The 22,555-nt window shown below is 41.4% G+C and overlaps 1 protein-coding gene across 2 annotated transcripts in view; it reads right to left on the reverse strand.

Annotated features, from left to right (window-relative positions):
• Positions 1-4,591: 4,591 nt before the first annotated feature.
• Positions 4,592-22,555, reverse strand: part of LOC308572332 (uncharacterized protein) — an 87,819-nt gene continuing 69,855 nt past the window's right edge. For both annotated transcript variants that reach the window (XM_081168291.1, XM_081168290.1), the window contains exons 7-15: positions 20,521-20,628; positions 16,646-16,755; positions 15,624-15,672; positions 13,890-14,010; positions 12,659-12,753; positions 12,055-12,120; positions 11,550-11,649; positions 9,040-9,192; positions 4,592-7,911 (exon numbers count right to left, since the gene is read on the reverse strand). In XM_081168291.1, coding sequence (XP_081024417.1) covers positions 6,224-7,911; positions 9,040-9,192; positions 11,550-11,649; positions 12,055-12,120; positions 12,659-12,753; positions 13,890-14,010; positions 15,624-15,672; positions 16,646-16,755; positions 20,521-20,628 — 2,490 coding nt within the window. In that variant the 3' untranslated portion in view covers positions 4,592-6,223. The remainder of the gene's footprint in view (positions 7,912-9,039; positions 9,193-11,549; positions 11,650-12,054; positions 12,121-12,658; positions 12,754-13,889; positions 14,011-15,623; positions 15,673-16,645; positions 16,756-20,520; positions 20,629-22,555) is intronic.

Here is a 22,555-nt window from a genome sequence, read left to right on the forward strand (position 1 = left end):
TAATGTTGCTAGAATACTGGACAAAAAGTTGCTCCTTTTCTAACTCCTCACTCGTCCTCTCCAGCTGAGAGAACCTGAAAAACAGATAGTGTGATGAAAAACTACTATCTTGGTTAAATACCCTCTTACCTTTCCACATAAGATGCACTGTACTAGTCCCTCTTGCATCCTGTTTGGAGTCTGTTTTACACTCTTGCATTACCTAATCCTCTTTTTTTGCTGCAGGCATACCAGCTGAATTTTTTAGCATTCTGGTCCACTTCCATAATGTCTCAAAGGTCTTTCATCAGGAAATTTAATTGTGCTGTTAGAGCAGAATCAAACTGGTTTCCTATCTGCACGTGACACTGAACTAAAATTTAGGATGGAGAATTTCAGGCATGCGCACCAAGGTAAGCCCTCTTATGCCCCTTGTCACTCTCACATTTGCTTTGGTCCCAGTGCCATTTCCAAGAGAGAGGTTGGTCGGATTTGAGGGAATTTTTTTTTTTGGGGGGGGAGTAATTCAGCAAGGGAAACAAAGTACCGTGCCCTCCTTTCTACTGTTCCAGTTTGAAACAGCAGCTTCCAAACTAGAATTGGAACAGGCCACTGGCAGAGAAGAATGTCTGCATGAGCTTGACAACAAAGTCCCTCAACAAAGAGATTTAGACAATAACTGCAGATAGAGAATGCTTCCACCTGGGTTTTAACATGAGAATGCTGCACACAGGGAATGTTGCACATATGAACATCAGAGATCCTACTGGGTAGGCATTGTTTATCAGTTTTTACCTGGGTGGCTGTACTGCCTAGGGAAATCGTACATTTTAAATACATCTAACATTAATTACTATTTCATCCAGGTTTTACTAATACCTGCACAACTGTTATTATCTGAATGCCTTTTCAAAGTACAATATGCACTGTGACCAACTCCTATATGTAAAGTTACATTTTACATTTCTAATGTAAATAAGACAGTTACACCTCTAAAGCATAAACAAGATGGGTGGATAGCCTGCCTTATCCTCTAGGTATCTACCTAACTTTGGGTAGAACCAGAGAGTTGATTTATACATTTTCCTAGTAACCTTACACATGGTTAATGTCTGCTGCAACTCCTCACAGAGGTCCCCTCCCCTTGCAGTGATCTGTGGGTTGCTCAAGTTATTGGCTTGAGAAGTGTCATGCCTTAAGAAGGTAATACAAAGTCTGCTCCTCTTTGGGGATTTGCCCCTTTTAAGAAGCACGCTGATTAAATAAAACTCTAGACATTTCCCGGATTTTGCTGTGTTTCAAGGAGAGTAGCCCAGCAAAGAATCCTGCATCTTTTGATCAATTGCATGGAGAAAAATGACTTGTCCTCCTTGGTTCACATGCATTGCAATTCTTTTTTTTTTTCTCTGAAGATGCAAACAATCTGATCAGCATATGCAATCAATATAAAGGCAAAAAGTAACCCAATATTCTTAAGGAAGCCCTTAAGAGAAGCAGCTCATTGCCACGGGCTTATGACCAGAGGGGGCCGGGGGGGGGGGCAGAGGGACCATGAATGCCCCAGTATGAATCAAGAGAAAAGGAAAGGCTCCAAAAGAAACAGCTGTAAAGCCAATGGGCTGGAGGAAAGTGACTAGTTCGTAGAGTTCTGCTACAGTTCATTTTGTTTCAAAGTGTCCCTTGGTTCCTGTGCAGTTCTTTGGGAGTCTGCAGTAGACAGGGGCACAAAAAAGCTAGGACAATGAAACAACAACAGCCAGCTTGGTTCTGCTGCTTGAAAAAGGACATGCACACAGATAGGCACCGTGGCTTGTCATCGTACCAGTCTATTACTGAACCATATAGTGCTCCAGAAATTAAACAGCTGATTTTGAGACCACACATTATAGCACTGCTCAGACACCTGCGGATGAACATTTTGAAGCCAGGAGTTGTACAAGGAAGAGTGTGGCATGCATTAATAATAATTTTTGAAAAATAATCTTAAACTTTAATTGGGCCACAGTCCTGCTCTCTGGCTGTCTGGTAGCCAAAGATCTAATTGAGGCAACATCTGCTGTTTCCACTAGGGTGCAGTGCTCTAAAGCTCAGCAGGGTCGCCTTTCCTTAAGGTAACTATTGGCTGTCCTACTGCAATTAGCTAGAGCATATATTGTCCATTAGCAATTCTTTTTGTGGAAAATGTGCGTCACAAGTTCAAGGCATGTAGGTGCTAACTGGGATGTGCATTTGACAGCTGTGAAATATTTCTGGATAAGCACCTTTAAAACTAATGTATTGCATGATGACCTTAATTCTGATCGTACCTTGTTAGACTGAAAATGGAGGTACAAATAAAAAAATATACAGAAATTGGAAGATCAGACTGGTAGAATGAACACATATTTGACTAAACAGGATCCCATCTTTTTCCTATTAACCTTTGCTCCAACTACAGCAAACAGGAGTCTTGTGTGCGTTGAGGGAAATCTAACCTAGATATCAACCGTTTTTCAACACTTTTCTTTCTGTTCTAGAAGCCAATGAGCAAAATGAAGACTTATCAGTCATTACCCTTGAAATACTATCCTGAAACGATTGATATACACAAACATTTTTCAGCAACTGTGCAGCAGTTAGGGAAGTAAAATGTAAAATTCCACACAAGCACAATCTTTGTCTCCCCCCATCGCCATTCTTCTTTTCCTTCAAGAACACTGCAAGAACTAACTAATCATTAGGCCTCACACCACCGCATGAGGTAAGAATTAAGGATTATTATTCCCTCTTCCCCATCTCACCAAAGGAAGAGGCAGACAAGAAGCTATACAAGCCCCTAAAATCATAAACAAAGCTACTGTGACATTAGAAGAATTCCTGGCTCCCAGGGCTAAACAAGTACCGTATTTTTCGCTCCATAGGACGCTCCTGACCAAAAGACGCACCAAGTTTTTAGAGCAGGAAAACAAGAAAAAAAATCTGACTCAAATTTTGTACTAAACTATTTAAAACAGCAAAGTGTGTGGCTCCTGTCCACTTTGCTGCTTTAAAGTGAGCCATGGTATATAATGATGAGAATGGAAAAAGGACGCATTCCATTATAATGTAGCTGTTTTCATTATCACTGGGAAGTCAGTATTGGCAGCAGTCACAAAAACTAAAATTTGAGCATTTTACTGTTATTAATCAAGAATATTAATAGTCAGGGAGAGAAACCAGGGCTGTGCAAATGAGAAGTGCTTGGAGTATGGAGGAACAGCAAAAAGATGATGATGATGATGATAATAATAATTAATAATAATTTATTATTTATACCCCGCCCATCTGGCTGGGCCTCCCCAGCCACTCTGGGCGGCTTCCAAAAGAATATTAAAATACTGTGAAGCTAAAGATCAAATGATTGTGCTCCAGTTCCTAAATCTCTGAAGTTTTCTCAAAACAGGCATGGTTGTTTTGAAAGGAAGATTCAAAATGGAGTGACTGAGCAAAGAACAGAGGAGGAAAAGAGGGCAGATAAATAGCTTCCATTCAATACCAAGAGAACACAATGTTTTTGGTTAAGTATAAGTGGACTGTACTTGTAAGAATTTGTATAATGAATTATAGAGTTGGAGTGGAATATCAGAGCCTCTTTTCAGCAGTAAAGATTAGCTACTAGGAACATGGTCCACACACACAGGATGTCTGGTTATAGCTGTGCAGTTTAAACTGTTCCTGAGCCAGATACCTGCTCAGTTTTAGCTGAAATTACTATTACTGGTTTGTAGAGATGCTTTGCATGTATTTATGACTATTTCCCCAAAACTGCTACTTGAAGAAATCCCCAAACTTACTATTTGTAAACTTCAAATGGAGCTCAGAATCCAGTTAGGCAATCCTTTGCAGTTGAATTAGGAGGCACTGAGAGACAGCAATTTGCTGCTCCCCACCCCCACCCTCCACCCCAGGAGCACACAACCTTCCCTCTGCTTGCAAACCTTGCACGGACTTCAGGGGAAAGCAAATCTGTAGGCAGAGCAGTGTAGCTCCCCACCCCCACCCCCAAAAAGCACCCCAGCAGCACACAATCTTCCCTCTGCTTGCAAACCTTGTCGGGACTTCAGGGGAAAGCAAAGGCTGTAGGCAGAGCAGTGTGGCTCCTCCCCCCACCCCCAAAAAGCACCCCAGCAGCACACAGCCTTCCCTCTGCTTGCAAACCTTGCAAACCTTGTCGGGACTTCAGGGGAAAGCAAAGGCTGTAGGCAGAGCAGTGTAGCTCCCCACCCCCCAAAAGCACCCCAGCAGCACACAGCCTTCCCTCTGCTTGCAAACCTTGCAAACCTTGTCGGGACTTCAGGGGAAAGCAGAGGCTGCCGGTAGAGCCGCGTGGCTCCTCCCCCCACCCCCAAAGAGCAGCCCGGGAGCGCACAGCCTTCCTGCTGCTTGCAAACCTTGTCGGGACTTCGGGGAAAGCAGAGGCTGCCGGCAGAGCACCGTGGCTCCTCCCCCCACCCCCAAAGAGCAGCCCAGGAGCACAGGACAACAGCGATTTGGCTCCAGGGAACACACATTCGCTCCATAAGACGCACAAACTTTTTCCCTTGCTTTTTAGGAGGGAAAAAGTGCGTCCTATGGAGCGAAAAATACGGTAACCTCTCCTCGTGGTTAGCAAAGGGAAGTTAGGATTGCCAGCTGCAGACTGCTTGCTTTGCTCCCTCACTTCTAGATAAAAATATTAAAAAGCAATAGACCATTCAAACAAGCAACTGTGCACTATCCAGTCCTTCAAACCAGACATCTGTTTAAGGAGGCATTTCTTGGCCCCAGGAGTGAAAACTAGATAATTCATTGAAAAGGCTGGGGGCAAATACTGATGGACAACAGCTCTGGAAAGAAGGTCAGGCATGAAGTATAAGCTTGTATTTGAAGAACCAGGTCTTAGGAAAGCTCCCTTCTAAAGCTACAGTTTTTAGGACTATACACGTTCTTACAGCACACCTTACGTTCCTAAGAAAGGCTATCTTCTAAAGCTATGTTTTCTGTCTTGGCCATTTTGTTGACAGACAAATGGGCAAAGAATGGCATCAAGGATCTAGGAAAGTAAAGGCTGCAATCCTATGCACACTTACTTAGCAGTAAGCGCCAATGAACTCAGTGGGCTTATGTCTGTGTAAACATTCACAAGAATTGTGATGACTTTCCTATCATCTCCAACATGCTTTCCACAAGGCTAGGCTGGAAATGGTATCCTTAGTGTCAATTCCACGGGACTCTTGTGGTTTGCCAACAGCCTAAGAATAACAGAGCAGTTCTAGTTTTTGTACAAGTGCACAGCCCCTCTTTACAGAAGCTTTTTTGAGTCACCTGCATGGTTGTGAGCCAGCTCACTTCCAGAATCTGCACAGGAAAAATACAGAGGGAGAGACGGGTAGACAGACCCTCCTACAGTTCTTCTGTCTGCCACAGTCACCCCTCCTGGTGATGCAAGTGGTCCAAGGACATGAACCCATCCCTGGTGAGCTGCATGGAATCCAGCCCACCACCTTGGCTTCTTTCAGAAACTACTCTTGCTCTCTATGTGCAGGACATCACACAGTTCAACTGAACAGAAAAGCATTCCTCTGCATGAAATATTTTTACTAATCTTTGAGAATCCTCATCAGTGCAAACAAGTGAGGGAGCTAAAGAACAGGCATGCTGAGTCGCCTGGTTTCACTGCAAGAGAACACACACATGAACAATGTGTGCTGGATATTGCATAGATGCTGTAAAAGCTAACTTTCCTGACATGAATCATCCACTGCTTAATTTACAGGACTACACTGGCTGCTAGACTGAAACAGAAGAGCCGCACCACTATTGCTACTGAAAAGATGTGCTACTGGCCCAAACCTACAGCTGAGTGGTCTGCCTGCTTCCTTAAATGACTCCTTCCACCTCCCTGGTGTTCTAATGCTCACCTTAAATTTTCAGCTATATGGGTTTGGAAAGAAATAGTTCAAATGGTTTTGTCAGGTTAAATCTGTTAGACATCTACTCGGGTGTGAAAGAGGAGATGAAAAGCCGGATTCAAAAGCACTTTGGGAGCTGTCTGAAGAGGAGAACCCAAATTTGTAAAGAATCCATCTACAGGCATTGTCTACTGGCCTGTATTCTAAGCTCCATCCTGAATTATTGGCATACAGTATGACTGGCAATGCAGTTGCCTCCTTAGGCTGTGTTTCCTCATTCCAAACCTCTCATGAATAAGCGCTGTGAAACCTTAATCTCCTCATTCTCAGCTCTACTAGAATGTGACTGACTTAGACATTTGCACCATGGGAGGGCAGCCGGGGTAGAAATTGTTATCTGAATGAGTTTTGAAAACCTTGGGTGGGATTTTTGGCTTTGGCCTTTGAAGGGCAGGTGAACCACTCAAAGTGTTCCGTGACTTCTGGTCACAGTCCCTGGCATCCCCACCCAGAGTTTCCATAGCTACAGGAAGAAGTGTGTCAGCATCACCTGCATCATGGCAGCTGGCTTCTGGCAAGGGCAGAGCCACTTGCTTTTTGCTTGAGAAGTCTTGCTCAGTAGCATGAGCCACGTGAAGCGGGGTGGTAGTCTTTACTATTCTGAAGGGGCTGTGCTGCTCCTGCAACACCGGGGATGAAGTGGGCCGGGCTTGGAAGCCTTCTGACAGCAACGGCATCTCGGAGTCCAGCTCAGATAAGATTGGCACACTGCCCCCACCAGGGTGGTTCTTGTGAGGATGCAGTACCGCAAATGAAATGGGCTGGCCATATTCGTTGGGCTGTTGCATCAAATCTACCGTTTCCCAATTTTGCCTCTGCAGATTTTCTAGCTCCCCAACTGATGCAGACTTGGGCACTGTACACTTTAACACAGGAGCACAGAGCTCAGTCTGTGGTATTAAAACTGCCAGTTTCTTAGAACCGGGCACCTGTATAGGAGACTTCTCTTCTCCATTGTCACCTTCAGACAGGTTATCATACTGAGATGCATTAGAAGGTCGCCGTTGTCCATCCTGAAATGGGAGAAGAAGAGCAGCAAGTGCTTTGGTTGGACATGGAGCAGCTGTGCTTTCTGACAAGTCACATGTTGTGGACTGGCTGTGTTCTGCCATAGAAGACAAGTCTGGACTTGGAGGCTGGTACAGGTGATCTGGAAGCAGCACAACATCTTCAGATAATAAATCCTCAGAGGAGCAGGTGATGCTCCCATCTTGAAGAGCTGCATCATTGCACACAGATGATGACAACTCTGAGGTTCTTTTCTCTTCAAGAGATGGAAGCAATGGCACTTGGCAGAATATCTCTGACTCTGATACTGTCTCTGTACTATTGGGGGTGATAGACAGGTCTGCTTCTAAGGTCTGGCTCTGCAAGTGAGACTCCTCCCAGAGAGAGTTGTCCATTGGCAATCCATCTGTCTCACCTTGAAGCCGCTGGGGAGCAGCATGGTCTATATCATCTATAAAAAGACAGGGGTTATTTTCCTGTAAACTATACCTCTCTACGCCACTGCTCTCCAATGATTCAGCCACCTTACAGACCATCACCACATCCTGACTTTCTCCAATGACCTCAATATCATCCAGCATTATAGGACCATCCTCCAATGGGATTTCATTGGCATTTTCTTCTACTTGTTTCTCTTCCATTTCAAAGTTTTGGCTTGGCTGATGATGATTCTGGAATGGATTTTGGTGCACATCAGCTGGTTCAGCTTGGATGGGTGGTCCATTGGGTTGTGGAACAGAGGCTATCTCATGCATTGCCTTATTTGAATTAACTATTGTTTTGTTCAAGTAAGTAGGACTTTTATCTGGAGAAGGTTGCATTACAACATCTTTGTCATGGTTGAGGTCCCTGGCCGCCTTTTTCTGGCCGTTAGCTGCAACATTAGGCTTCACTGACACTGGATTGAGAGAGAGCTCCAGCCCCAGAGGTTTCTTGGGGAATTCTTCAGATTTTGCTGTAATGAAAAGCCACACATTAGTTTCTTATTTTGAATCCAAGTGCAACAATGAAGGGCAGCTGAAAGGAACCCAAACTTTCTGTAGCTCAATTTAACAAGTGGTCAGGAAAGGAACAACAACCTGTCAGTCTAGTGCATCTAATTCATATATATCCCCCCCCCCAATTCATGGTGATATTTGCAGCTGTCCCCTCATCTAATTTAAATGGGGTTCTTTTTTAAATACTGCATTAACATTCATGCGCATATGCAAACAGCTCAAGTAGGGCTCAGAAGCTTCAGAGCTTCCTAGAGGCAGCTAGTTGGCTGCTGGATACTGGGCTAGTAGATGGACCTTAGGAAGAGCCCTGCTGGATCATGCTCATGTTCATACTGTAACCTGTCAGAGCTTCCCCCCAAAGGCTAGGAATTGCTGACACCAAGCACTCTATTTAGAACTCCTGGGCTTCTTATAGAACCACAGTTCCTAGTGTGTTTCATGAGAACTCATATATACTCCCCTAATTGCATGCCACCACAGCACCACACCATTTTGATGTAGTGCATGGTTTGTAGTGTCCCACTATCAACAGATAAGGTCAAATACCACCCCTTCCCCACACAGAGCAAACACTAAATCATGGGTGTGTTGGACCAATTACCATTACCATTTGAGACAGGCCCATAAAGGCCCATGAACTCCTGAGCCAGACCTGAGCAACATCATCTTAGATGTCGAAGTCACACAAAACCACAGTTCTGGGTTCCTCCAACATCACACCCAAGACAAACTCGGCCAGCTTGGTCAGGGTGGGCAGCACATCAACAGAATCCCTAGTCGTGTCTCTTTGCCCCAACATCAGATGCAGACCCCCCAGTCCCACTTCAAGAGAGGAGAGGGGCTTCCCAATGGTGGCAAGTGAACTCTAATGGAGTACAGCAACACTTCCCCAGACCCTGCCTCTCCAGTCTTGGCTTTGGAAAGGGCTTTGTGTTTGTGCTAATAGTTCCCCATTTAGCTTCTAACTGGAATTGGAGGCTAGGCCAATTGAATTCTGCTCAGACAGAGAGATGGGGAGGTGAAGGGAGTGTGCTTGGGTTCACAGCAGATCATAAAAATATTACACATATTCTACTTTCGCTTACCCGGGGGTGGCAGGTCAAATTTCATTTTGCGCAGTTCAGCCATGGACGCTTGCAATTGCTCAATTACAATATCATCTTCAAAATGCAAAGAGCCAGCAATTTTTTCTTGCAGGAATTCCCTTAGATCCTCTAGGGTCATTTTCAACAAGCGCTCTGGCAGGCAGCAGAAAATACAGCACAATGAAGATACCATGAGAGTTCAGAAATATAGTTTCCACTGAATAGTGCTGATCTCAACAAAATAACAACTATCAATGCAGACAATAAAAAGGTAAAATTTGCAGTAAGTGTGAGTCATTGATACGTTCCGCTTTGTATGCCTTTACATGCCTTCTATACTTACAGTTTTCTCTGTCTCTGATTAATGCCCTTAGATCTAGCCTGGCGGAAATTTATAGTGTTGCATAACTTCATCATTGTGGTATTTAGATTAATCAGAACCTCTTGCCTGAATAAAGCAATGTCTGGCACACTGCTGTCTGCAGCCATATGCAGAATGGTTCAGACTCAGATTCAGAATAACACCTCTAGGGGGAGTAAAGCTGCACTCTATTACTTGTTTGCATCAGATCAGCTTCTGACAATGTTGTTTGGTCATGAAAATGCACAATCCTCAGGAATTAAATTCTACGCATTCAGAATAACTTCACAGAAAAGCATCTGTATTTACATATCTAATGTCAGTCATAATTTGCGTGCAGAAATCTGTTCCTTTTCATTCCGCCTTTGGGGCCAATGTAAATGAATTTTTTTGCATATACATTGCTATAATACATACACAGAAATACTACATATAAACACTGACTACATTATAACAGTGCAATGCATTTATTCCATCCATCTTGCTCCCACTGCCCACATATTCTTGTCCTGGGGATTTCACTTCTGAACAAATAGCTTTCTTTGCCTGACCAACAGGCTGGGTTGTGGCCTACCAAGTGAATGCCACTTACAAAAACTTCTAACAATGCATTACAGTAAGTCCAATGGTCTTTAGAGTGCCATCAGACTCTTCTTTGTGTGTGTGTGTTTTATAACAGACTAAAATGACTACCTCCTCTGGAATTTGTCAGAAAAGCATTTCAATATTGCCCTTCACTTTTTTCCTTCCACATGCACATGCTCTAACAAAGAAAAAAAAAAAGTCCTAGAAGAAAAAGAAACCACTTAAAACCAAATTACATTGTGTCTCCTTTAAAATTCAGGACAGATATTTAGTTTTCTGCACACAATTTACTTTTAACCCTTGAACATGTTCAAGATGCTAGACTTAAGGCAGTTTTTTCCCCCTTGCACAAAGTAGCAGCTAGCTAAAGCCATCTGGTAACCTTTATTGACTGTCTAGACACAAGTGAGCTCCACCCAAACTGTGGTTCACTCAGACAGTTTTCACACAGATATATGGGTATTCCAGCTTATTCCTTAGTGCAGCAGACACAGAATGCATTTGCAAGGCATCCTACGAGGACTCACCTATTATATACAAGACAACCTACATGCAAAAGCAAAGTTTTGTTGAACAAATCTTATAGACAAATTATTAAAAAATAAAATAAAAATAAAAATGGTTAAGTAATCTGAAACCTCTCTGTTCACATCAGTGCAATGGTGGGGCTCAGCAGGCTGTGGATCCACATCTGTAAATGCCTCCGTGATCAGCCACTTGTTTTCAGTGGCTCACTGCATCAATCAGATGAGTTCCTCCCCACAACAACAAATGATTAAATATCCGCAGTGGCATAGGAATGGATGGAAGAAGAGAACACTAAGACTGCGCATTGGACTGCTGCACATCTAGCTAGCTGTATAGTTTGTATATCTCCATTTGGTGGCTTACAGAGAACCTCACTACATGGCAGTAATATAAGTGATTTCCAGGTACACTTGGCACTCAGTCAATGCCCTAATAGTTGGATTAATATGCAGCAGAGCAGCCAAACAAGCCAGTACTACCCCTTATAAAGTAAGTTCTGTAACAGTATATAAGATTTTCTGGAACATATGTAAGAAAACAATTGTGGTTTCGGCTTGATTTGAGTTCATCTGAACTACAATGCATTCAGCTCCATGCTGGTAAATATTTGGTTAACAGATCCAGCTTGAGTCACTGGATGGTGAAATGAAGAGCTTTCCTGCAGGCTCAGAAAGAGTTGAATTAGGTTATTAGTTTTCCTACTTGCTTTCACTATGGCTTCAAGGAAGGCCTAGAAGATGCATCACAAAATGGCACTTCAAGAGTTGGTGTACAAGTGCACGCTAACAGAGCCCGTGATGCAGATGAGCAACTTATCACGATACCCATTTAGTAAAGAGGCTAACCATTTAAACATGAACAAATGCAATATGAAGTCCAAGAATTGCCATTTTTATATTTGAGCCAATGAAAGGAACACAAAATATTTTGGGAAACTGCAGGATTCTTGCCCATAAAAATTGGCTCTCTTTTTATAAAGTTACATTCCCAGGTTCTTAGCACCATTCAGACTGAACAGTTGAGAGAAACAACTTACTTTTATGCAACTTGAGGATAGTGTAGGCCATGGCTGTCAGAACCCTCTCTCCTTCCAGAATGTAGATATCCCATAGCCGCAGAGTTAAAGTAAATGGGGTCTGTTTATAATATTAGAAAATTTAGATGTTATACATTTGCACATAAACCACAATGCACAGCCACAGTAGCAAAATGTCCTTTATCAAATCAATACATATCTTCAAGCCAGAGTCAAGTCTATTTGTACTTTGGTATTAATTATCTTTCCAGCAAGTAAATTCAGACAGATTTGATTCCCATTTGGGCACTTTAACGTTAAAGAGCAAATTAGTCCAACTGACAATCCTATGCATAACAGGACTTTTCGCTTACCAGTCCCATCTTAATTTGGATCATTATCCCAATTAATGAAAATACAAGCAAAATACAATATTAATTTTGATCAGGGCCAAATTATATGGTGCAAGGAAAAAGGACACTGAAGTCATAAGCACATTGAACACCTCATTCCTCAAGACCCATACCCGGTCAATGAAGCACTGAAGGAACCACTTTGTTGTATAAATCCCTGTAGACATCTGCTCCTTGTCCTAAGGGAGAGTACAAACGAGGAAAATGTTCACTGAGCAGACAAGTTAGAGGGTTGCAAACAATATTTCTTTTAACTCTGAAAACTGGCATTCTTGAAATATTCTTGTATTTCCCTTCAAATGTTAAATGGAACAATAACCATGTACTGTAGTTATGTTTGAATTTGATAGCCATGTCCTGTCAGTGGCTGAATTACTCTCTCATTTTACCTTGAAAGTGCTGCTTGCTTCTAGCTTTCCTATAAAATTATCCAGATTTTTAAAAGTTCTTCATTCTGTTCAGCCATAATTGCAGAATAAATTGTTGAGATAAATGACACATTCTCCATTAACAGGAGCAATAAAGGTTTAAAAAGGAAGTAGTGCATGATGAAAAATGTGCTTGTGAATATGTGAACAAAAGATGATACTTCGATAGTTCTATATTTAGATGGTTGTTACCCTAGGCTCCATTAGGAGAAAGAGTAGGGTATACAAATAACCACACACACACACACACACACACAGCAAATTTTCACTTAACCACAGAAATTTTTACCATGTGCTTCTTCAGCTTTGGAAAGAGTTTGCTTAAGATTGCCTCATGATGGGCTTGGAATCTCTGTAGCTTTGGGAAACCAGGAATGAAAAATCCTTGGAAGGAAAAAGAGAGGAAAAGCACAGAGTCAGAAGGAATTAGAAAGAAAAAGAGCAGCACAACATCTGATCTGGGTGCAATGATGGGGACCTTTCCTAAAATGCCCAAATACCAGCAGTTCCAAGCAAGGTGAATGTCATAGGTGCATATAAAACTCTAGTGTTTGGTCCATAAAACAGAGTTTTACAGTTTCATATTTGGACAAGATCTGGAACTCTGCCCATGGATGCTGTGGCAGACCAGAACACCCAAAAGGTTGAGTAATTTTTATTCTCCAAAAATACCTTGTACTTAGCCAAGACTGCTCATAAGACTGTGATTTGAGTTTCTTTGGGCCAGGCCTTGCTCATCCCTGATAGGATTACTGCTAGTTACAACAGTAGAATGCAGCATGGCACCACAAACTTCTAATACCACTAAAATGCAGCCGATTCCTTTAAATCTAAGTTGTTGTGTTTTAAGGAGAGCCAGAGGACTCTTTTGGTCCTCTTTACAAGCCAAGACATACGCAAAGGGATCAAGGCGCTGGTCAAAGCGACCTCTCAAACTTTAATCTCCTGTTACTTACAGGATTATACAAACTACCCTCCCTTTTTCAATAAAATACAGTCTGCACAGAGATTATTCTTCTCTGCTCCTTCCCAAAGCTTCAGCATGATAAAGGAGCTTAAATGTGGCCAAGTTTCAAACAGACCAACATTTTCTGGATGCGTTTGAACAGTCGCAGTTAAGAATTGCATTTTGCTACATATTTAAAGCAGAGTCCTGTAGGTACCTAGGTATCACAATATTTCAAAGTTACAAAATATTCATCAAAGTACAAAGCCCTACCCTCGTTGCATATATTGGTAATGAGAGAGGTGTGAGGAAAAAAGAAAGTGGTGACAGCCTAATTCCCAAGTCCAGCAAATCAGAACCTATTGTAAAGTGCCCTGGGAATATGATTGAAGGATGGTACAAACGTTGGCTCCCTCGGCCAGTAAAGCGAGACAACCCCAGAGTCGTTCACCACTAGACTTAACTGTCAGGGTTCCTTTATCTTTAGCTTTTTACAATATGTATGATAAAGGAAATAAACAAAGTATTGCAAAGGTGGCAGGAAAGAGTAAGAGCGTTTTCAGCTGAACCTTACCATGCATTGCGTGCCTCTGATTGGTAAGTAGCTGTGCCAGTGCCCAAAAGGCATCCTCTTCGTTTAAGTACATCAGCAGGATAGCTGCAATCTGACTCATTCCTTGGCAGTAGCTCACTTCCTGAAAGATCCAAAGATGCAGACACACATTACACAAGATCGGCTTTACAGGAGAGTAGAGATTACACACAAAAACAAAAGGCAACTTTCCCATAAGTACATTGAATGGGACACAAGTTTTATCCAAACTATTCAGGCAAGGGGGTGGCTGGTGAACCTTGGACATGGGAGTCTGCAGGAATTTTTCTGGGGCAGCAGGCCCTTCTGGCAGATCTGGTGACTGGGCAGCAGAGGACTGAGTAGACCTGGTCTCTGAGAAGCTTGCATGTTAGATCTACCCCTCTCATTGTTTCTCAGTGGGTAGACCTGCCATCTGCCTATGTGTAGACCAGGCATCCAAAAACATCCCCATTTACCACTGGAATTCTCCGTTCTTTCCCTGGCTCACTTTACTCACTCCAGCCCTTAATCAATTGCACTGGTGTTCAAGTCAGCTTCACAGCACCCCTCTGCCCCCTCCAATAAAATCCCCAATATGCCACAATGAACTAAGCTTCAAGGCTGCCATGCACTATACCTCTACCCAGCAAAATGCATGTAACACTTGGCTGGTGTAATTCACTCTTTCCCTATTACAGTCCTGCTTCCTGCAATATAGGCATAATAATGATGGACTTTTATCTGCCTTGGCATTTGCAGAATAATAAAAGTAATTCCTTACTTTTGCAATAAGTGAATTCAGATATCACAACCATTATAGGCAGCACTGCATGAAACAGAAACACTGCACACATGCCACTTTAAATTCTTGCTGGATAGCCAATTCAAAGAATAGGATAAGCATCTTCTGTTAAAGGGGGTGGGGATGAGTCTCCCCATGCTCATGGAAACAGTAAATTCTGTAGCTAATTTAAGCATATTCTCTCTTCTCTGCCCTGTGGCTGGAAGTGACTTAACTGACTGTCACAAATTGGAGTCTTCAGCTGTGAAGCAGCCATTGAATGCAGTAAAAGAAGTCACAAAGAGAATTGACCAATATCTTCCATTCAAATAGTAGGTCAGAGTCACAGAAAAGCTACTCAGAAAATATGATGATAGCAAGGCCCAAATATGTGTCTTTCTTTGTATCAAAAACAGAGCTATCACAGCATGGTTGAAATCTGTAGAATTTCCAGTTTCATGAACAACCCCCCACCCCCATTAATTGTTTTGGTTTTTGCTTCCAGCGTCATGAATGTTTCTAGCAGCACCTGGAGCTAAAAGATATGAATGCAATTTTATAAATATACCATCCAAGAAAACGATATACATTGAATCAAGTACTTTTTCTGTATTTAATGACCCTAGGCTCTTCAAGATAACCTCATTTTGCATTCCTCCCCATTTGCTTCTGCCAAATTTGTGTGGAGGTTATACATTGCCACTGTTGAGCATTCATCCTGATTTGTTTGTGTGGAGGTTATGTGACATCATCTGACCCTGCTGTTATCCCACAATTTTCATTGCACTTTCCCATCATTTTTCCATGCCACTCACTATTTTCTGTACATTCATTTCTTGTACAAGAGCAGTATGTTTTGCCAGCACAGAAACTAAATTCTTATTCTAAGCTAAACAAAACATTATTGCCATATAACACTTTTCAGTTTCCTGCTGAATCTCTTAACAGCTTACCGTGTTGTAAACTGAGTAGGCTGACAGGACATGAAACAAGGCTTGTTGCCTATTAAAGAAAAAAGAAAAAAAAGGATGAGTAAAAACAACAAAGAGTGGGATCTGCCCTTTTTTGGTATTTTATTTTTATTTTTTTACCAGCTAAGGTGCTCATTATTTGTAGTGCTTCAGAAGAAGGATATTGTAATCGTATGAGAAACTAAGCAGTAGAACTGGCACACTGCACAATGGTAACGTGTGCAGTGTGTCTCCCCATATGGAGAATGCTCTCCCAAAGGAAGCTTGCCTGGCAACTTCACCAGGCAAAATCATTCCTCTTCTCCCAGGACTTTGGCTAATTAAACAATATATGGCCCTTTAAACTGGGGGGAGGGTATTGTTTTTGTTTGTTACTATGGTGTGTATTCTTGTGCTTTTATACTGTGAAGTGCCCTGTGATCTTCGGATGAAGGGCAGTAGAGAAATTTAATTAATAAATAAATGGGTTGTGGAATCCAGTGAGCACACAAACAGGTTGCAGTATTCTCAAGGGTGCACTAGCAAGAGGGAGACTCATTATCTCAAACATTATCTCTAAACAACATCAAGATGATTCTGTAGTCTGCCAGTTCTTGCCTTCCACCTTATCCACTGAAGGTTGGAACTTAACATCCTAAGCATGTTTAGGAAGAGGGAGGACTGGAGAATAGATTTGGAATGAGAAAAGGTGTGCCCCCCTCCCTCTGAAAGCAATGGGGTGATGTCTGGTTCTTCAGTAGTCCTTCATGGGGCAATATTTATTTGCTACCATTTCTTTCCTTTGCTTAAATTTTCTTGGAATCAAAATGTACTCTATTTTTTCTTAATTACTCTTACATAATCATCTCCCTGGAGACTTACATGATCTCTGTTCATTATGTTTTACACTCTTCCTTGACATTTTCCAGGAACTAGAAGCTTTCATTAAGCACATGAAGCAGCTGGACAAAGGATCACAGATAATATATATTTAAAATAGGAGGGAAGATCCATGAGAAACTCACTTTACTCCATAGCGATCCCGGAACATGATGTGGTTTCGAAAGGTGCGATTGACATCAAGGTCTATCTGCTTGATTTCTGATGAGAAACTCTTGGCTTGTTCTTTCATTTTCTGCATGAAGGAAGATGGGTTAAAGCATTCAGAAAATATTTTGAAGTATCTAGAGGTATCGGAATCTCTGCTTTTGGATGGCTTAACAACATAGACAACAGAAAATACTAACTGAAGTTGATGCACATAATTTGGAATAATACAGCAGTCAAATAAGAGGTGTTACTGGTAAGGAAAATCTACTTATGTATGTGGTTTAACTAACTGTTAGAGCTGGTATGGCTAACTTTTTTGGCCAGAGGACCATATTCACCCTTGGGTAACCCTCTGGGGGCTCCATACCAGTTGTAGGTGTAGCCAGCCCACACTCTCACATACATGAGAGTGAACCCATAAATAGCACACAGCCAATCTGTGCAGATCAGTTGAAGGGGGGGCGTTAATCATCCCCTTGGCTCTCAGCAAATGTTTGGCCAGGGAGGAAGCAATTTGCATCCTTACTAGGGTGCTGGGGCTCTAGTGTGTCTACTTTATTTCCCCGCTTTTTTCTCTAATGGCACCAATAATATCTTGTGGGGTCTTGGGAGAGTTAGAAAAAAATGCTCTGAGAGCCAGATCAGAACCCTGAATGCCGGATTAGAGAGTTTGACTAGGACCAGGGTTAAAATCTCCACTCAACTATAAAGTTAACTGGGTGATTTTGGGCCCGTCACTATCGCTCAACCAAACCAACCTCACAAGGTGTTTGTGAGGATAAAATGGGAAAGGGGAGAACCTTGACCTCTTTGGAGGAAATGTGGGATATAAGTGTAGTAACAACTAACTAACCAAATAACTCAAAAGAGACTTTTCTGTTGTTCAGTTATCTGGGGCTATCAAGCTATGACAATATTCAAACGCAGACAAACATTCTGAAATACTTTACAGTTATCTCTTAGGCTGTCTTGATGTAACTTTTTGCCATATCCCACAAAAGTCCCACCCCATAAATCTTCCCAATCTTCCCAGAGTCTTTTTCAAACTGCAGGTCGCTTATGTTATTATTTTTACTCAAGGGAACATGCTGGGAAGTTCATCATATTCTATATGAGCCAGTCTACTTGCATGCCAGACACTCCTGCTTTTCAACATAACCTTCTGTGTCTGCCCTCAAAGAAGCACATGGATAATGCATTACACTTTCATTGATGGAAGCAATACACAGATGCCCTTTGTGAAAAATCAAACTGAAGGAAATAGTCCTGAGTTGGCAAAATGGATTGCTGACAGAGAAGGAAGAATGTGTGCAAACACTTTGGTCAGACACATAAACTCCAATCTAGAGGGGCATACAGAATGTATTTTGCATAGATGAAGGCGTGCTGGATTTGGATATGAAGCTGTAGCCAAAGCAAGCATGAATCTTTGTTTCTAGTAGCAAGATGCTTAAAATAGTTTGGACGACAAAGGCCCATAGATTTTATTGGAAATCAATCCTTTCACATTCCCTTATGAAAATCTGGCTCCGACTTTCTTTGAGATCACGAAGAGCTAATTTCTGGCCTCAGGTGGCACGAAGGATGAGGAGGATTATGAAGAGCCGATTTCCTGGATTTATGTTCATGAAAAGCCTATTATACAGTGAGTCTCTTGTTTATTGCAGACCCTTCAGGAGCTTAGTTAAACTGCTTGTGACTTTTGTTTATTCTAATCACTTGCTGTGTGACATGGCTAGGTGGGAACATCCCCTGAACAGGATGCAAAGGCAATAGTTGAGATAATTCTCTTGATAACCATGCCTCGGAAGTACAGCTGTTTTAGTTAGTGGAAGTAGTTACTGGGAAATGTTGGGATCGATGACATGCCAGTCATGTGTTCATAGGTAGCATGTGATTACTTTATACTCTGCAACTATCTGGATGTTTTGAAAGAACTGATTTTGTTACGCTCTTTTGTAACCAACTGGAGTCTTATGTCCAAACTTCCAAGTTCCACTGATAGGCTTACAAAACATTGTTTATGGGACTCAATGGCTCAACAAAATAAGAAACTGACAGATTCTCACAGATGAAGCACCCTCCTCCTTCCTATGTTCTGAGGAAAAAAACTGTCTGAATTATTAAACATTGTACATCAAACATTTCTGAGGACTCCAGGAAAAGAGGATGAGGGGTCTACAGAGAATTATTTGTGGACCCTGTTGTTAACTCCACTCTGGCTTCAGAGAGCATGTGGCAATCACATGTTCTCTCTGAAGTTTTGGCCCATACTAACTGTGACATATGCATATAATTTGGGAAATGACAGGGCCGTTTGAATCCCCCCTTCAAAATGCTTTTGCTTTTCTTAATAAACACCACTCTCATTTGCAGTACAGAACTGGCTGTATAAATGGTGCCTCTGCTTTCAAAAGAAGCACCTTTGTGGCTTTTATATTATGAGACACAAGACTGGCTGTGGAAAGAACCTTGGAGAAAACAGGACAGCTCAAAAGTTTTCAGAAGACAATAAATCTCTTGCATCTGTGACAAGCCTGCTTTTAGAAATGGAATTCTTCCAGGGGTGTCAGTGACAAATCATTGTTGATCAGGTGCTTGCTACCAAGGAAAAAATCCCTAAAATTGGGATTAAACTGAGGTAGGGAGATATTGCTAAAGCAAATACTGTTATATACATTTTTGTTTAAATGATACTTACGGTACTTAATTTATTTTTTGTATATAAAAAAGGCTAAAAATCATAAATAACATATGGGAGAAATCTCCAGGAAAAAAATGATATATACCGGTAAGTAAAAGTAACATATAAAATGAAGGTTGGTGTTTAGTCTGATTATTCTGTCTCTCTTCACAAGTTCCATATTATGCAGCACACAGTTCCCAATATATTGGTCACTGATGCAGATTATGCTGTTTTTATTAAAAGGAAGAGCAGCCTAGAAATCAATGGATAGAATCCTGAGATAAACAAAACAAAACTCTGCTCATGCAGTAGAGCTTTCCTGGTTCCTCTCCTACTATCCCTTGCCTGCCCTCAAGCTGTTCCAGAGAGTTAATGAGCCCCTGGAATGGCACACAATGTGATTCAAGAGCCTACACGAAGATAGAGGAAAACTAAGATAATTTGGTGGGGCTGCCTTGCACAAGGAAATTTCTGTTCCTGCAAGATATCTCTGGACCCAGGAATATGTATTGAATAGTGTTTTAGCAGTCAAATATACTATGTTTCACAGAAGTACAGATATCTTTTACAATCTTAGGTTTTTACACCCATATTTTTCATTTATCGCATACAGTCTGCGTGTTCCTCAAGACTGTGCTTTTGTATTGGGGATATGACAGGTTTTCAGCATTAGGGTTCGCAAAGTCTTGTGTTTGGGAAAATGATATTCTTCTTCCTGGGAGTGATTCATTGCTGTGTGGAATATGATTGCAGAAGTATCATGGTCATCAACTGGATAACTTTGGTCACATAACTAATTAGGACAATTTAGCATTTGATAAGCATTTTTTAAAAACATTTTTTTCTCTCATTCATTCATTCATTCATTTATTGGAGGGTATGCATTCTCCTATTGTACAATTATGCACGGGAGAGCTCACTTACTCTCTATCTTTTTTAAAACAGAGAAGGGAAGCATTGAACATTGTGCACACCATATTTCTGACAGTCAAATGCCTACCTTCACTTTTGAATTAAAGTAAGTTAAAGTGCTAAAATATGAAGAAGAAAAAAGCTGAAAAACTTACTGAACTGAAAGGGGGGGAAAAGCAGTTGAGCGGGTGGCTGGTTAGTGTCCCACCATGCCATGAACTTCTGTGTTGTATGAAACCAAATATGACTTACTTCATACTTTCCTTCATTCTCCATCTTAATGTTTTCAATATCCAGCAGGAGTGACCAGACTTGGCCTCGCACCTGGAGGGGAATCCCTTTATAAACTCTGCGGAACATCTACACAGTTTTAAAAGAAAAGTAAAGTAAATTAGAACAAACTGCTGAGGGGTGTGGGGGTGGGGGTGGGTGTTTTAAATGTAACAAAACTTGTAGCAGGTTGCCAGTGCTTATACAGATTATCTAGTCATTCTGAAACAAAATGTCCCAGTGAGATATCCCTTGGGGGAAGCAGAGGGGAGGAAGTCCCACTGCACTCGTCGTGCTGACTTCAACTAGTGTGTGTGTGTGTGTGTGTGTGTGTGTGTGTGTGTGTGTGTGTACATATATATAATGGCACTGGTCTATTTAATTTTTGCTCAAGAAGCTCCAAGAATCTTGAAACAAGTGACTGTCAATTCAGCAAAACTTTTTTTTTACTTATTCCTCCTCTCCATTTCACTCCCCTCAAGTTCTCTAGGGAATAATAAGACGAATAAGGCATTCTAGAGAAGGCCAGACCTTTAAACAAAAAACAAAAAACCCCAGCATTGGCTCTTTCATTATAGACCAGCAGTGGGTAAGACTCTGCAGTACAGTCACAGAAATAAATGGGTGATGTTATGACTAGCACCAGTGCATTAAGTTTCATTCTTTGTTGAATCATGATTGTTTTAATAAGGCACCTGAATACACAAATGTGTGTGTGTGCGTGCGTGTGCACACACACACACAAAATGTAGCAGCAATGTAACACAAATTCTGTATCAGGAACAGAAGCACTTTGAGACATGTATAGAATCATACAATTACCTCTTTTTACATAATTATTTTTACTTCTGAACAGGAAAAAGAGGAACTAGGCAAGGCACTGAAGCCTTTACCAACTGCTCAGTAGAAATCCTATTCTCCCCATTCCACACCACCCAGCTTCTATGGTTTCACCAGAACTTGTTCAGATATTAACATGCTTATTTGTGTATCCATAAAAGCTATACATTTTTCAAACAGAGAGATTTTTAGGGTACCATATTCCCCGCTCACAAAAAATCCATGTTTATACAGTGTGATATCTGAATACTACAGTATTCCTAACTGGACTGGAATGTACTGATTTAATGAGAAAAAGAAAATGAAAGGTATGGGGGGGATATTCTATGAGCAGAGGAAAGATTAAGCCACAATAAATACCAGTAGATTATTAAATCAGGGTACAATGGCAGTACAAAAAATTATATGATACCCAGGATTCCAGGCCATCCCAGGCTAGTTAAATTCCTTTCCACATTGCTTCAGAGATCAGTGGTAACTGCATTTTCTTGTACAATTAAGAAATCTACAGAGAACGGAGCAGATTTTTGCTATGGTTCTAAAAGTTCGATTTTTAATTAGTGCAAACCCAACAGCATGTAGAGTAAATAGCTTTCAGCACTACTTCTCTGCCAATATTTCATTTCAGAGCATTGCAGGGAGCAAGTGCCCAACAAGATAAAATTATAATGAACAAACTGCCTCTAGTTTATCTATCTGAAGTTCTCATCCACTTAAAATCAAAGTTGTAAAATGCCTCAGTGCCCTGAGAATCACTAATCACAGAAGGGCAGCCATTTCACTTTGAAACAAACTGTTTTAGGAAACAATAATCCACCCTGAGAAAGCAATTCCCTCTTTCCCTTCATGTTTTTCTCTGACTCCTAACGTTTTTAAATAAGGAAGGATTTCCAAAGGCAACTGAAAGGATTTGCTCTGGATATTTTATTATGTTTTTATATGTTTTTTTATTCCGTATTTTTATTGCTATCTTATTGTTGATAAATGCTTTGAGACCATTTGGAAGACAAATTGAAACAAACCAACCTCTGGGAGCTGAATAATTTTACATGGTATTCCAGAGCTGCTCACCTACTTCTTAGAAGAAGGTGCTTACAAGAAGGAAGCATTTTAACTTTCCTTCATTTGGATTAGGGCCCATACACTCCTAAAATTACAGTACAACCAACTCTGCAAA

The sequence above is a fragment of the Podarcis bocagei genome (assembly GCF_964188305.1).
Source record: "Podarcis bocagei genome assembly, chromosome: 1".
Classification (NCBI taxonomy): Eukaryota; Metazoa; Chordata; class Lepidosauria; order Squamata; family Lacertidae; genus Podarcis; species Podarcis bocagei.